The 16,498-nt window shown below is 48.3% G+C and overlaps 1 protein-coding gene across 1 annotated transcript in view; it reads right to left on the bottom strand.

Annotated features, from left to right (window-relative positions):
- The window catches only part of Kiaa2012 (KIAA2012 ortholog), a 114,709-nt gene that overhangs the window by 26,489 nt on the left and 71,722 nt on the right, over window positions 1–16,498 (bottom strand). Inside the window, 1 exon segment of the mRNA XM_052749551.1 lies at window positions 3,749–3,821. Within this exon segment, the coding sequence (XP_052605511.1) occupies window positions 3,749–3,821 (73 nt within the window).

Below are 16,498 nucleotides of genomic sequence, written 5' to 3'. Positions count from 1 at the left end.
CTTGAGTGTTAGTCTGAGGTAGGCATTCCTTTTTAGTGTCTTTTGGAGATGGGGTCTTAGGTGTCCACAGCTGGCTTCAAACTCTTTATATAGCCTGCATGACCTTGAACTTCCAATCTCCCTAGGGGGATTACAGATATGTGTCACCACACTCAGTTTATGAGGTGCTAGGTACTGAATCCTCTGCTGGAGGGGTACTGACTGTGTCCCCACTGAGCCTCGGTCCCAGCCCCCTGAGACAGGTATTCCAAGCATATTCTAAATAGTGCCCACTCACCAATTCCTTCCCTAACCCCTACTACTTTAAATACAAAACGAAAAACAGATTAAGTAGATCCTGGCAAATTCAGAGGAACAAATGTGAGAAACAGGTCTCAAGACTCTGGTTTGAGGGTGTGGTCCTTGAACCTCCAGCATTAAGTGGGGAAACTCACTAAAAATGCATACTGCTAGGCCTCAACCCAGATCTAAACCAGACTGAAAATGTTTCAGAGAAGGACAGAAATCTCTTGCTTTTCACCATTGTTGGTTTTGTTCATGTTGTCTCCTTTAATTAAATTTTTAAGATTTATTTTTATTTATGTGTCTGCGTATGTGTGAGTGTATGCCTTGTGTGAATACCTTTGGTGGCCAGAAAAGGGCGATAGATATATGGCAGCTGGAGCTACAGGCCGCTGTTTTTCACCTTTGTGGGTACTGGAACTTGAACTTGGGTTTTCTGGAAGGGCAAAGGGCAGAGAGCTCTCCCAACTACGGAGCCATCTCTCCAGCTCTGTTCATTTAGTTTTGGATACAGGTCTGTCTCCATAGCCTAGGCTGGACTTGGTTTGCAATTCTTACACCTTAGCCTTCCAGTTGCTGGAATTCCAGGGGAGTGCCATTAGACACCTTTTGTAAACCTTCCAGGCGAAGCCAGGCAGTGGTGGCACACGCCTTTAATCCCAGCACTCAGGAGGCAGAGGCAGGCAGGCGGATCTCTGTGAGCTTGAGGCCAGCCTGGGCTACAGAGTGAGTTCCAGGACAGCCAGGGCTACACGGGGGCTACACGTTACCATGTCTTGAAAACCAAAACCAAAAACAAAAAACTTCCAGGTAATTCTGAAGTGCACTAATGTTTAAGGACCATTGAGCTAGGAAGTAGGTAGAATTGAAGTTTTGTTCTTCCCTTGGACTTTTGGGACGAGAGCTATTTCCCCCAGTCTGCTTGGATTTGGAGGTCGTTGGTTGGCCTTGCCTTGTGGAAACACTAAAGCAGAATCTAAGTCCTCTTACTAGCTCATTCGTCTTTAAAAATTTTATGTACGAACGTGTGTGTTCGTATGTGGTACTGGTGAGTGAACCCAGGGCCTTGCACATCCTGGGCAAACGCTCAACCCTGGTCTCTGGCTTAGTCCTTATAACAAACTGTGAAGATCAGTACTGAACTTAAAGTAGGGAAAAACAAAAACCAAACCAAAATAAAACAAAAAACCCCAACTTGACCATTAAGACCAAAGGGGAGAATTGTTCTTTAAGCAACTCAAAGCATTTCCTTAGTACTTTCTCCTCCTTCTTGCCGTTCAAGACCCGAAATCCTTTCTGAAAATGAGCATTTGTCATTGGGGGCAGGCAAATGCCTTCTGTGACTTTCTGCAGTGACGTTTTATTGCATTAGAGACTGTCTGGTCAGCCTCCGAGGACCTCGGTCGGAGCCGGCCCTGGTGTCATGGGACAGAAATCTGGTTTGCCTGACTCAGTCATCGCTCAGTTTGGGCCACGGTCTGTGGTGCCTGAAGCCCCCGCTGCACTTGGCCGAGACCTCGGGGCCCTGTCAGTGTTCACATTTTGAATGTGTGATTTAGAATCGGGAGGATCTGAAGGTCAGAATTTTTTTCTGGCTAGTGCCGCTCAGCTTTGAATATGGAGGCGACAGGGCCTGCCTCAGGTTAGGAGAAATCCTTGCTTCAAACCTTGACCGACCCAGGGCTCACACTACCCTAATGTGTTATTGTCTGATACCCACAAAGAGTGACATCTTTAAAAGTCAGGATAGGACTGGAGAGATGTCTCAGTAGTTAAGAGTGGTTACGACCAGCGGCCGCTCTTTCAGAGGACCTGAGTCTATTCCCAGCACCCACATGTTGGCTCATACTGTCTATAATTCCAGTTCCATGCACATGGTGCCTAGACATACATGCAGGTAAAGCACCCAGACACGTAAAACAACAAAAAAATCCAAAACATCTTTAGAAAAAAAAATAAAATCAGTATAAAAATGATTCTTTTTTACTAGGATGTCAATGGAAATAAATAGTGAAAGGAACAGGAAAAGATCAAAACCTTCAACTTAATGGAGACAGAGAGTCAGTGTTGTTTCGTAGACTGGTAAATAGTGACCACGAGAGGGTAGGTATTAATTTGCTGTAATGTCTGAGATCCGCCTGCCTCTGCCTCCCAGGGACTAAAGGCATGCACTGCCACCACCACGAGGCTGAGATTTTTGTCTGTTTCTTGTGCAGCTGCCTGAAGAGAGGAGTGCTTATGCCAGCCTGGGTAGACAAGGATGCCAGGCATGGAGCGGTGAAGGTGAGTGTAGTCCACTCCCCAGCCCAAGCTCAATTCAGTAGCACAGACCTGAGGTTACCAGCCTGGGTAGCGCACTCGCCTGTGACTTTTAAAATGGGGTCAAGTAAGAAAACAAGCGTCCCTGGGTGCTTCAAATGGTTTAGGTTTCAGAGCCCAGGCTGGCGTTCAGCCCACGTGCTCCCTCTGCTGGACACTTTTGTATAGCAACAAGAAGCACGTTGCTTCTGTGTGGTCTGGAACCCACCCTTAGAAATGTGAGACGTGCCTCCACAGGCACGATTCCACTTCTGCAAGAAGCAATGAGGATTCCAGCATGATGGCAACCACCTTTAATGCCAGCACTCCAGAGGCAGAGACAGGAGGATTTCTGTGAGCTCCAGGACAGCCAGAGTCACACAGTGAGACTGTCTCAAAACACACAAGCAAAACCAAAAAAACTAGAAGCAGTATGGACAGAGACCAATTCCAGTTGACTGCAGTATCAAGTAATGTGCCCAGCTGCCCTGCAAAAGATCCTGGAGTCTAATTCAGTCTCTGTGCTACCAACTATGTGTGCCTCCAAAGCCCGTGGTCCCAGGCTCCATATTCCATAGAGAAACTACTACCTAATCAAACGTGAACTTGTTTTTAAGGAAGCCACCATCAAGGCATTCTTTTTGTTGGCTTGAGAAAGGATCTCCGTGTAGCCCCGATTGTCCTGAAACTCAACCAGATCTACTGCCTGTCGCCAGAGTGCTGGGTCTAAAGGCATGCGCCACTGTGGCGGGTGTATCAAGGCATACTTGCCTCCCAGGTAGAGGCAGCAGCTAGGCCTCTACAGACCATGGGTCCTGCTTCCTTGCGCTCACATCTCTCTAGGCATGGAACCCCAGGCCACTCACCAGCATATCCACATCTCCATGGAAGCAGAAGGACAGAGGAGTGGAGGTGCTGGGGTGGGAGTGGGGAAGTCTCTACTCTTGCCTCACGCTGCACCTCTCGCAGGAAGGAAAGCTTTAAATAACCCAGGAAGAGAAAGCATGTCTCCTGCATTTGCTTGGGACAGTAAGAGCACTCTAAGTTCCGGCGTGCAGTCTGAGGGGAAATGGAAAGACCGTTCTCTGTTAACGGGTCTGAGCAGCACAGAGTGCATCCTGGATAATCACAGCGATAGGATTGTACACCCAGCGCCAGCTGGCTCTACCTTGGCCGTCTTCATCATTCCCTCTATGGGGTCTTCCCGGTTCTTCATGAGAGTCAGGTTCATCTCCATGTTCCTGTTGGGTTTACATACCACAAAGAATAATGAGACAAGATAAATGCAAACATCCCTCGGTCCATGCCCTTTGGGTGGAAATGGACTAAAGTTTCTTTAGCTGTCCCCTGATTGTTTTTTTTTCTTTTTCTTAGTGGCGCTGGGGATGATGATGATGATGATGATGATTATCTTTTTTTTTTTTGAGACATGGTTTCTCTGTGTAGTTTTGGTGCCTGTCCTGGAACTCACTCTGTAGACCAGGCTGGCCTCAAACTCACAGAGATCCACCTAGCTCTGCCTCCTGAGTGCTGGGATAAGGGTGTGCACCACTCCCAGCCCATCTTCTTTGTCAGCTGCTTTCAGCTTAAGTGTCAACTTTAAAGAGCTGAGCGGGCCAGGCAGAGCCTAACCCCGGGAGCTTCAGGACCCCTGATCTTGGTGTTGGCCGCTTCTTCACAGTGTGCAATGCATGGCACAGGTGTGGATGTTTGCTGAGGGAAGGGAGGAAGGATGTCACAGGCCAAGGTCACCTGGTGGAGGGCACAGAGCACCCCCAGGGATGGGACAGAAGGCTGAGATGGAGCAAAGGCAGAAAGAAGTGGAAAGGTTGGGACGGAGTCAGAGCCTGCAAGGCAACAGGGTAAGGATTTCATCCTTTATCTTGAGAGCAGACACACTTAGGAAAAGCCGGGAAGCCAGTGGGTCGGCCTGGCCTTGGTGGAGTTCCCGGATTACCACAGGTCGGGTTTCCTCTCATCTGACACCCTCTTCTCTCTTTCCCGAGTCACACGAGCGAGCGATTTCACTGTCCAGAAATCCCCCTCCCAGAGCCTTTAATCTCAGCTGCTGTTCACTGGAATTATTTGAAGAGATAAAAAAACAAAAACAGCTGGAGAGATGGCTCAGCAGTGAAGGACACTGGCTGCTCTTCCAGAGGACCTGAGTTCAATTCCCAGCAGCAGCCACATGGTAGCTCACAAACCATCTATCATGGGATCAGATGCCACCTTCTGGCATAAAGGTGTACATGCCCACAGAGCACTCACATACATAAACAAACAAACAAAAGACATGCCTAGGATCTAACACCAAACAAAATCAGACTCTGGGGGTAGTGTGTTTTTAAGGTGTCTCCTTCCAGTGTGCAGTTGGATCAAGAACCTCTGTCTTTCTTTAGCAGTTTCCTTAACAACCAAAAAGCCATAGCAGGCAGAGCTGGTGACCCCAGGAGAGCCCCTGAGCTGTTGATGCGGCAGGCTGCTCCCAACCTTTGCCCCAGCCTGCACCCGGGCCCGTACCCATGCTGTCATGTCAGTGGTAACAGCTGGGTTGAGACATCGCCCGTTGCGGGCCCTGGGAGTCCCTCCTCACGGTCTCACCCTTGAGTGACAGTCACGTTCCCACCAGTTCTCAAATTGCCCACTTTGGGAAGAGAAAACTCATCATCTGCTGAGGCAGATCCTCAGCATCCGCTCCGTGTTTCTTCCCTTACCGGCTTTGTCCCGTGTGTTGGGCTAGTGCTTAGAGGTGGTGAGACCCGCTGTCGTGAAATGCTAGATAACTGTCCGTCTTTTTGGGTGTCTCCTTTTGGAGACAAAGCAGATGTGCCCAGTACAGTAAAACAAACAAATTAATTAAAAGTAAAAATAAAAATTCATCCCTGAGTAAAAGAAAAGATGCCAGGTGATGGTGGCGCACGCCTTTAATCCTAGCACGTGCAAGGCAGAGGCAGGTGGATCTGTGAGTTCGAGGCCAGCCTGGTCTACAGAGCGAATTCCAGGACAGCCAGGGCTACAAAGAGGAACCCTGTCTTGAAAAACAATAAAACACATTGCAGGAAAAACCTTCCTCGATCATAGTAAACTGCTGAGTTAGAAGACTACAAAATATGCCAGCTTCTGCATCCTTATTTAGAAAGCCTTTCAATCTAGCAGAAAACAGATGGAAAGAGAGAAACTCCCTATAGAGGAAGAATTTCAAATGCAGAAAAATGACCGCTCTCAACTGCATGCATCCCTGAATCTGCGGGGCCAAGGGATACTCTTCCCATTTCTCAGATGAGAAGAGGGAGGCAGGGAGAGTCAGTGAGTTGGAAACTCTTCAAGTGAATCCTTATTAGAGACATCAACTTACTTTTAAATTCATTCATTCAGGTGAATGAATGAAGTGCAGAGCCTGTCATTTTTGCTGTTTACACATACGAGCACACATGTGAAATAATATACCTGAGGTCATTCATTCACTGTAACAGAGCAGAAATAGCCCACATGGCTTGTCAACTGGAGACCAGTTACGTTAACTATGGCAATAAGGGCCAGGCGGTGGTGGCACACGCCTTTAATTCCAGCACTTGGAGGCAGAGGCAGGGGGATCTCTGTGAGTTCGAGGCCAGCCTGGCCTACAGAGTGAGTTCCAAGAAAGGCGCAAAGTGACACAGAGAAACCCTGTCTCAAAAAACAAACAAAAACAAAAAATTATGGCAATAAGGAAGAACAAGGTAACTCTGAGTTGACACAGAACGCCATGAACTCTACGGATAAGACCCTGGAGAGTGTGCAATAACAGGCCGGTTTCCGAGAAGTCTACTAGTTACATTTGTATGTATTGCATTCTACGCTTCAGTGAGGGCACACAGGGCCAGGCTCGCTGGTGCATGCCTGTAATCCAAGTACCGCAGAGGTGGAGCTAACGCGTAACATCAAAAGGTCAATGTCGTCCTAGCTGCATAGTGAGTACAAGGCCATGAGCCCCCCCCCAACCCCCAATAAATAAAATTAAGACTTCCATGTGCATTTCAGATTCAAACTTGAACTGAAAACTGAGTACTAATCCTGGTACTCCGGAGGTAAACAGAGAAAGGCAGCCTCCCTGTGTTAAATGCCGTTGCTATGACCACACCTTGGTGAGACAGTTTGAAGGGAGGAAAGATCTGGTTTCATAGTTTCCACGAGTCAGTCCTCTGCGGCAGGAAGGCATGGAGTGGAACAGCCCACACCATGTTGGCCAGGAAGCAGGCAGACAGCGTTCCGACACTCGCTCTCTCCTTTCCCGTTTTCATTGTGTCCTGGCCTCCACTTCATGGGATGAGGCCACCATGTCCAGGCCTCCCCCGTCCTCCCTGGGAATGTCTGTCACAGACACACCCCAAGGTGCCCTTTTCTCATCTCCTACACGTGTCACCCAATTGTTCAAGATCGACCTTCACACCTTCACGTGAGACCCTGCCTGAAAAAAATCCAAACCAAGAGCTGGGGGCATAGCTCAGTGGTAGAGCACTTACCTAGCATGCAAGGCCCTGGGTTCAAATCCCCAACACTACAAAACCCAAACACACAACAAAACACTAAAATGAAATCGGTAAACTGATCAAAACACAAGTGCTTGAAATGCTTGGAATTCGTAGTGTTTCAGAGTTTACACACACACAGACATACAAACACACATAGACACAGACACACACGTTTTGGATTTGGGAATATTTGCATACAAATAATGAGATATTGGAATGAGACTCAAATGTGCATACAAAATTCACTTACGTTTCAGATAGGTTTTATGCACGCAGCCTGAGGATTTCACACAACGTTTCTAAAGTGCGTTTACACTGTGACCCATCATATGAGCTCAGACACAGATTTCTCCATCTGTGGCCCTTCTTTCACTATTCAGAGATTTTCTGATTTGGGGGCATTTCAGATTTCACATTTTGGGATTATGTAGACGCTCGTTTTTGTTGAGTGAGCAAATTCAAATCCCAGCTCTGTAACTCTGGCTAAGTCATTTCTTTGTGTTCCTTCAGCAAATGACATTGATCTGCCACATGCCAAGTACTGTGCTAGGCACCGGGGACACAGGGCTTGCTTTCATGTAGAAGGATGACAAGAAGCCTCACAGTTCTAAGCTGGAGTGTAAATGTTGTGATAGGTCCAGGTTCCCTCAGGACCTCAAGGGAGGTGAAGCTGAATTAGGCCCCTAGGTTTGTTTACCAGTAGGCATGGTGTGAGTCTTGCAGGAGCAGGAAGGCAGGGCAATTCCCCCCAAACAGGGGGAGCAGCATGTGGGGGAGCCTGGTGGCTGCTGTGGCGGACAGGGTAAGTGGGACACAGGCCACATCTTGCACGGTACAGTCTGGAGTTTTAAAAAAACTGAATCTGTTCTAGTTTTCTACTTGTAAAAGAAACACATCTTTGAAGGCGGGCATTCAACTGCAGTCAGTGTGGACATGGAAAGGGTTTTTTAAGCAGACTGGTGATGGTGCTGTGTTTAGAAAGAGCAATGACCGCGGTGTGGAATTAGAGGCCTGGGTGGGACGTCATCAGAGTAACGAACACTGTAAACTCCCAGGCAGTTCTGGGACACTGTGTGAGGAAGTGTCCAGCGGCACACAGGTGGTAGAGTCTAAAGCTTGCTCTCAAGTCCTACGCTTTTCACTTACAGACCAGGAACAGCCTAACTCCTGAGCCTCAGTTTCCACAAGTGTCTGTGAGCTAGGCTCTGGTCACGTGACCCGAAGCTCTTATTTGCCCTTGGAAAATCTCAGTCTTGACTCCTCCCTCAATCCCGTCCCTCTATCTGGGGTGCTCCCTCCATTTGGGCATGATGCTTTTAGGCCCACAGTGAACTTCTCCAGGGCACTGTTGAGAGGGGGTATGGGGTACAGAAGGAAGAAGGGGGACTTCTGTCTGTCTCCAGCTGCCTACCTGACTTGTCACTGAACCTCCATCAGCGGGTTGAGAGCAATAATAAGTAATAAATACATAGAGAGCTGGACAGGGTGGCGAACACTTGAAGTCCTGGAGCTTGAGAGGTGGAGGCAGGGGGGGATCAGAATTCAAGGGCATCAGCTCCATAGTCAAGGGTTACTTGTACTACAAAAGACCTCGTTGTTGAGAAGTAGATAATAGATTCGACATAGAGTTCCCCCAATGTTCAACTTAGAAGATACATTTGGAAATTAATTTTTTTATTTTTCGAGGCAGGGTTTCTCTGTGTAGTTTTGGTGCCTGTCCTGGAACTCACTCTGCAGACCAGGCTGGCCTCGAACTCACAGAGATCCACCTGCCTCTGCCTCCGGAGTGCTGGGATTAAAGGCGTGTGCCACCACTCCTGGCTCTTTCAGCACTGTCTTAATGATGGAAAAAATGCAGCTCCCCACCTCCCTTTTAAAAAATGTGAGACTGGAGACTGAAACCTGGATCCCTGTGTTTACCCAGCAAGCGTTTTAACCCACCGACTCTCCAAAATCAGAATCTTACTTAAAAATTTCAACTTCTGAAGTAGTCCAGCTTTTCTGGCACTTTAGAAAGATTCTGGAGCCCGGGATGTAGCTCAGTGATAGAATAATTGTCCAACATGGATACAGCCCTGACTCTGGTTTCCAGAATTGCAAAACAACAACGCTCACGCGCGCACACACACAGTCACACAGTCACACACACACACAGACACACATCTCTAGGGCCAGTCCTGGTGGTGCATGCCTTCAATCCCAGGCAGATCTCTCCAGTTCGAGACCAGGCAGGGGGTCTGTAAAACTAAGTAAGGAAACAAATAGAAGAGGCGGTAAGAAGGAGAAGAAGAAAGGGGGCTGGAGAGAGAGTTTACAAGCTGAGAGCACTGGCAGCTCCTTTAGAGGACCGGGTTCGATTCCCAGCTCCCACATGTCGGCTCACAGCTGTCTGTTACCTCAGTTCCAGGGGACCTAACACCCTCACACAGACACACACCCAGGCAAAAAAAATGTACATAAAGTAAAAATTAAAAAGAGAAAGAAACGAAAACATACTGGGTGGTGGTGGCACATCCCTTTAATCCTAGCACTCGGGAGTTCAAGGCCAGCCTGGTCTACAGAGCGAGATCCAGAACATCCAGGGCTACACAGGAAAACCCCCGTCTCAAAAAAAAAACAAAACAAAACAACAAAACCCCCAAAACAAACAGATCCCTGCTCCTTCTCAGGCTCTGAGGCCAGAACAAAGATGTGAAATCAAACTCTTCCCAGAAGCAGGGTAGAGGGACCTCACTCAACATCATGTAGCTTTTCATTCTCAAACCCTGCGTGTCAGCCATGCTGTGGGGCAACTGTGAACCTCCGTCTCTCGAGAGTGCAGGGAGATGTGAATACTTGCTGGAAAGGCGGGCAGGAAGTTTAAACACGCTTCAGTGTGTGAGGGGCTCAGCCTTCACGGGACCGACGAGCGCGTTTGCTCCTCCCTCCCCTGGGCTGAGTCTGCGACAGACGTGAACGTGTTTTCAAAACTGCTATTTTATGTAATCCTCACCTCATCGTTGAGAAGCAGGTGTGGGGACTATTTTAAATCATCTCTGTTTTGCAGAGAGGAAATGGTGTTCCGGAGGGTTGGAAGGTCACTCGGAATCAGAGACGACCCGGGACTTGCCAACTACTACTGGCCTGTGTCTCACTTCATCTTAGTCTTGCCTTTCTCTGGGAGGCAACACTTGCCGTCCGAAATATTGATCCTGGCAGTATTATCCAAACCGCATGCATTCACTGAATCTTGAACCTGGCTGGCGGTCCCTCTGCTCTATCCCTGCCAAGTTAACAAAGCACGTTGAAACGACTCTTGGGACTAGACCTTACCTCATAGGGCAGTGGGCTTCGTCTTTGGACAGTGTCTTAAGCCAGGCCTTATCTTCCTGTTACCCCCCCCTTCAATGCACAGAAACCCTCCCTGATACGACCACAGCAGGCCTTGGCAGCGATCCTCTGGGTGGTGGGTGTACCTGCCTCTGTGAACAAAACCAGGGACTTGAGGACAGATGGAGGCTGCTCTAACTGCAGGTGTGGTTGGCTCTTGGCCTGCATTCAGTCAGGTCTCTCTCTACTTTTAGCATGAGAGTTCCATTAGCTAACGTCTGCAGCAGCTGTGGAGTTGAAGCTTATTATCGTGTTTTTTTTTTTTTTTTTTGTCTTCTGGAGACAAGCATATATAACCTTCTGGGTCAGCGTGCAGTATGGGTACGTTCTGCGCGCGTTGAGATCGGGCTTTCAAAATCCCCGCTTTGGATTCTCTGCTGCTCGGTTGCTCCGAAAGCACCTTCTCATTTTGTGCCCTTAGCAATGGTCACCTTAGACACACTACATCTTTGCTTATTCATTATGCTTAGTGTTTTCCCCTGCACTATCCTGGATTAGGGCAGGGATCTTGGTCTATTTGTTTGTTTTTCTTCCCCCATGCTGGAAGTGGAATCTAGAACTTTCGTGCATGCTAGGCAAGTGCTCTCCCACTGAGCTACATCCCCAGCCCATCTCAGGCTATTTTGTTCACAGACGTACCCCAGATACTCAGAAGGTGCCAAGCACATAGTAGGCACTCAACATGTTAGTTAAAGAAACAAATAAACAGCGATAATGATGATTCAACCACTGTTTGGGAAGGCACCAGCCATAATTCTTTAAGCCCTAAGGCAAAAACAGCACCGTTTCTTAGAATAAAAGGAATCATCCCAATAACAGAAGCTAGCAGCCTGGCAATCCCTTTTTGATTCTTATCGTGAACATCTTTTGTTCTGCTGTTCAGAAATCATCGTTCTATCTTCTAATTTAAGTGCCCTGGAAGACATGCTTCTTTTCTTTATTGTCACACACTCTGTGGATCCAGGCTGAACCAGTGGCTCTATCAGGACGTGTGCTCTAAGCTGGACTTTTCAGTTCTGTCATGACTCTAAGAGAAAAAGCCAGTAGCCATCTTGTTTTGGTTTTTTGAGACAGGGTTTCTCTGTGTAGCTTTGCACCTTTCCTGGAACTCACTCTGTAGCCCAGGCTGGCCTTGAACTCAGAGAGATCCACCTGGCTCTGCCTCCCGAGTGCTGGGATTAAAGGCGTGTGCCACCACCACCCAGCATGCCAGAAGCCATCTTGACTCCACTAGGAGAGCCTAGGAAAGTCACAGAGATAAATAGATTTTGGGTAAACTCATAGGTGGTTTTTGTTTGTTTGTTTGTTTGTTTGGAAATGGGGTCTCGTGTGGTCAAGGGTGGCCTCAAATTCCCTATGTTGTTGGTTTTGAGACAGGGTCTCATGTAGCCAAGGGTGGCCTCAAATTCCCTATAGCTGAAACTGATATTGGATTCCCGATCCTCCTGCTTCTACTTCCCAACTGTTAAATATGTGAGCATCATTAACTATCTGCATAACTCTTAGTTCAAGTCCCACTTTGCAGAATGTGGAAGCCCCAGAAGCATGGCCTGAGAACTCTGGATCAGCTGAGGTTGGGAGAGCGATGCTTATGACACCCACAGTTCCCATCAGTCCTCACAACACTAGATAGCATGTCATCGTGAGTTCTCAAGTGTTTGTCCTCTCCTGTGTCTGTCTTTCCGAGTCACTCCTTATCAAGGGTCTGGGATGGTGTCCTCTAGGATTGTATGAAGGATCTGAAGTCCTTCCATGCCTCTCTTGGTTCTGCGCCTGGTCAGTTTCTTTGACTTTGCGGCCATTTTTCAGTTCAGCCTACTCTGAAGAGGTAGGTCCAGAGAAGGGGCTGGGAAAAGCCTTCAACCAAAGGGCTGTAGGATGAAAAGTGTGGAAAACTATCCAGTGACCAGGGCTGTGGTACATGCTGGAGGGGGAGGGAGTGAGAGCAGAGGAGGACCAATGGCATCCTCACCTCAGGAGGGCCCGGTGCCCTCCACCAGAAGCGAAGCTGAGCTTGGGAGATCAGTGAACGATTAGAGAACAGAAAACAAGGCCTGCCATCCAGGAGAGAATCCACATCTAACCCTGAAATAATTAACTCAAGAGTCAGAGTGTTTAGGGACATCGCTCTACCCAGTTACAGGGGCAAACAGTAGCGATTATGTTAGCTGCTGTCAAGAGGAAATGAATTATATTTACCTGTTTTATGAGGCAGTTCAAAGTGACTCTCTTTCTCTCTGTTCCGCTGTCCCCCACTACCTAAAGCAGACACCCAACTGGCTTGTCCCCGATGGCTGGCTGAGATTACTGCCCTAATTTGTCCTTCCTTCATCTGCTACAACCTGCCTATTTTCTATCCCTTCTGATAAAGTGAGAGCGCGGAGGGACTTCTGAGCTGGTTTTGTAGCATGCAGAAGTGTATTAACTGGCATCCCTGTGTCTGTGTCTGTAAACCCCTTGTCTTCCCAGTGTGAGATCACCTTCAGGAACGGCGTCATGTCGATGTGCAGCTTGCGTGTGTAAAATTCTTTTCCGTTTGAACATATCAGCCCTTTATTTATACAACTTTGAGGCTCTCCCATCTTCTGAGCTGCTGCCTCCAAGGACTGTGGGGCTCCCTGTGAGAGAAGCAGAAAGCCCGACTTTCATAGGAATGATACACAGGGCCACAGGAGCCGATCCAACCCCCTAATATTTATAAAAAGCATTTTTTTTTCATCATGGCAACACTAATAGCAACATCTATTTTTACCGTGGAAGACACAGGGGATATATACATGTCGAGAACAATTGGACTAGTTAACAGTATCCAGAGGAGTGGGAAAAGGGAACTTCCTGGGGTGATAATTTCATTTTCTACTCGCAGCAACCCTGGGAGGCAGGTCTGGCTGCCCTCCACTTCACAGATCAGGAAACCAACTTGCCCAGAGCCATTTAGATGGCATTTGGAAGAGGTAAGATCATTGCCCAGAACAAGACTCTTTCTTTCTTTTTTTTTCTTTTTCTTTTTTGTAAAAGTCTCTTCACTGTGTAACCCAGGCAGGGCCTCAAACTTGTGATTCTTTTGCCTTATCCTCCAAAAGTGTTGGGGTCATAGGCTGGTGTCACCATATCTAGACTATTTTTAAAAATGTGATTTAAAACAATATCCCTATAGCTCCCATGAGTGGTTATCAAGTCTGTCTTGCGGTGTCTATGATTATAGCAAGAGTCCGGCTTATTTGCAAGCTAAGATGTGTTTGATGTGTTGGGAAGAGTGAGTTGAACAAATGTGACAGAGAGAGAAGGAAGAATGGGCAAAGACAGGAGTCTGGGAGGCCCCAGGGGCTCTGTGATCTCTTGGGGCACACTCTCTGTGGTCACCAAAATGAGCAAATGGTGTTACATTTCAGGGCGCCGAAAGTTGGACCTGAAGTTGCCTTCCAGCCTGGGAGATCTAAGGAGTGAAATGTCCCTCCTCTGCTTCTCAGCCTCAAAGGCCTCTGGATTGAAGGACAGCTAGCCATCTTAAAATGTTTATGGGATCCGTCTTGCCTGATCCTGGTCTTTTGGGCCTCTTTGAGTCCTTCAACAAATACTTGCTGGGTGTCCTTTTCTTTCTTTCTTTCTTTCTTTCTTTCTTTCTTTCTTTCTTTCTTTCTTTCTTTCTTTCTTTCTTTCTTTCTTCCTTCCTTCCTTCCTTCCTTCCTTCCTTCCTTCCTTCCTTCCTTCCTTTCTTTCTTTCTTTTTGGTTTTTTGAGACAGGGTTTCTCTGTGTAGTTTTGGTGCCTGTCCTGGTTCTTGCTCTGTAGACCAGGCTGGCCTCGAACTCACGGAGATCTGCCTTGCACTATCTCCTGAGCGCTGGGATTGAAGGCGTGTAGTACTTCCGCCTGGCAGGGTGTCTTTTTCAAGCCCAGCAGAGTAGGCAGAAATGGCGCACAAGGAGGGCGATGTCTGTCTGCACCCTCATGAAGAGGACGCTGAACCCTGCTGAGAGGGGAGAGAGAGCAAAGAAGGAAGCCATGCTTGAATGTGATTCAACCTTGATCTGGAGAAAAAGCAGCAGCAGGACATTGAGGAGAGACTGAGGACTACCATCAACACTGTGTGCTCCTGGAGCGGGGGTCCTCACTGGCCGGTCACTCTCCTGGGGACACTCATTCCTCTCCTCACTCCTCTTCAGCCTCTGTGTCCCCTCAGCCTCCCCTCCTGGAGGACCGGGCCCTCCGGGTCATGGCCTGCGGTGATGGTGCGGTCTTGCCTGCAGGAGCTGACAGTGAGCTCCTTGAGGACAAGAGCCACGGCTGCCTTGTTCCCTGGCTCAGAGATGGTGCACACAGGTATACACACTTGATAGTACTTGTGGAGCTGGAGAGTAAGAGATGGCCGAGTGAAGAACAGCAGAGGCAGCTGCGAGGATCGCTCAGCTTGCTCCAGATGGGGAGGGGACAAGAAGCCCCCCTGCACAGGAAGTCTGCCTTGACCTCCACAGGCCCGACCTCCGCGAGGCACTGGTCCCTCGTTGGCAAAGAGGAAAGTTATTTGTTTTGCGGGTGCCGAATTGCTGGGGTCACGTACATTAATGTGCTGTGAGATCACCCTGGGTGGGAATTTGATCAGTTCCATATTTTCTAGGAGACTAACTCTCAGATGCCCGCCTCTCTGGGCAGCCATAAACCATCCCTCCCATAACATTTATATTACTTGTGAGCATTCATGAGGAATTAGCAGTTGGTGGGTCCCCACAACCCACAAGTGGCCATCATTCCAACGAACAGCCACATCCATTTCCTTTGTTTTGAAACGTGCCTAAAGATAAAGGTTTTCCTGGGAAAATATATATCTATTTTTTTTTTTTTTTTTGGTTACCCAGCCGTATACTTGCTTAGCCTCTCGGGCAGAGAGTTTCCTTCCTCTTCTAGTTCCAATGAAAGCTTTTGGTTCAAGCTAGAACCTGACAGGATTCGAGACCTGACAGGACTCAAGCTGTCCAGTCTCAGGCCTTCAGGAACCGCTGGACAAATGATGACAATCAGGAGACATGAGTTGAGCGAAATTTCTTCACTATCTACAAAGATTTTGTGTTGGGCCAGAGGACAAGGGCATGGCCGAGACCAGGTCCGATGGCTGGAATGACTTCAATCTCCTACGAGGCGTTCAGCTTGACTTGTTTAATTCCGTACCTCATGACTTGCCTTTTCCTCTAACAGTTCTCTTGGCCATTCTGCTCATCTCCCTGCCCTTTCGGAGTGAGCCCTCAGCTGTAGCTTGATGGAATGCTTTCAGAGACCCCCGTACTGCTCAGTACTGTGATGATGATGATGTTCAAGTGGATCTGCCAATGGATGACAGTAAAAGACAGCCTGGGAGATGGAAGTAAAGATGAGCAAACATATAAAGAGGATTCTGAGAGGCGGTGAGAGAAGACAGACTGGCCCTGCGATGGGGTGGTTCGTGTCTGTTCATTAAACAGGTATTTATTGTGGCTAAATGATGTGCCAGCCAAGCCAGCATGGGTCAGCAGGTGATTTTATATGGTGACTCATCTGCGAAGACATTGTCATACCGATAGACTGGCAACTGATGGGGGACATTTGGTGACATGCCTTGGGGCAGTCAGGGGGAACCTCTCTGAGGTTAAGGTAACCGTGGAGCCCAGACTGAGTGACAGGGAAAGAGTCACATGGACCACAGCTGTCTTTAGAAGTCTGTGAAGCCTGTGTCTCTGGGGTCTGATTATTTTGGAGGTCCAACTCAGGCAGGGGCGGTGCTTTGAAAGGAAAGTAGAGTTCTTGGTTTCGAGGCCCGCTCTGCTCCGGCTGTCTAGGCCCCATCCTGACCCCATAAGCTCCCCTTTGTGTCTGCAGCGTAGAGCAATCAAAACTGACCCTTGCAGCTCTGGGGTGCGCCGAGAGCTAAGACAGCGGCGTAAGGGTCAAGGTCTTGAAAAGGACAGGAAGGAGGAGAAAACCCAGGGCTAACTGGACGGAAAAGAAAGGGGTGGGGATGAGGGTTGGAAGGAAGTGGAGGAGGCCTGAAGCTGTGTTTGTTTTTTC

Source organism: Peromyscus californicus, unplaced genomic scaffold (assembly GCF_007827085.1).
Source record: "Peromyscus californicus insignis strain IS unplaced genomic scaffold, ASM782708v3 Scaffold_21__1_contigs__length_65335640, whole genome shotgun sequence".
NCBI lineage: Eukaryota > Metazoa > Chordata > Mammalia > Rodentia > Cricetidae > Peromyscus > Peromyscus californicus.
This window is presented reverse-complemented; position numbering and strand designations above follow the sequence as displayed.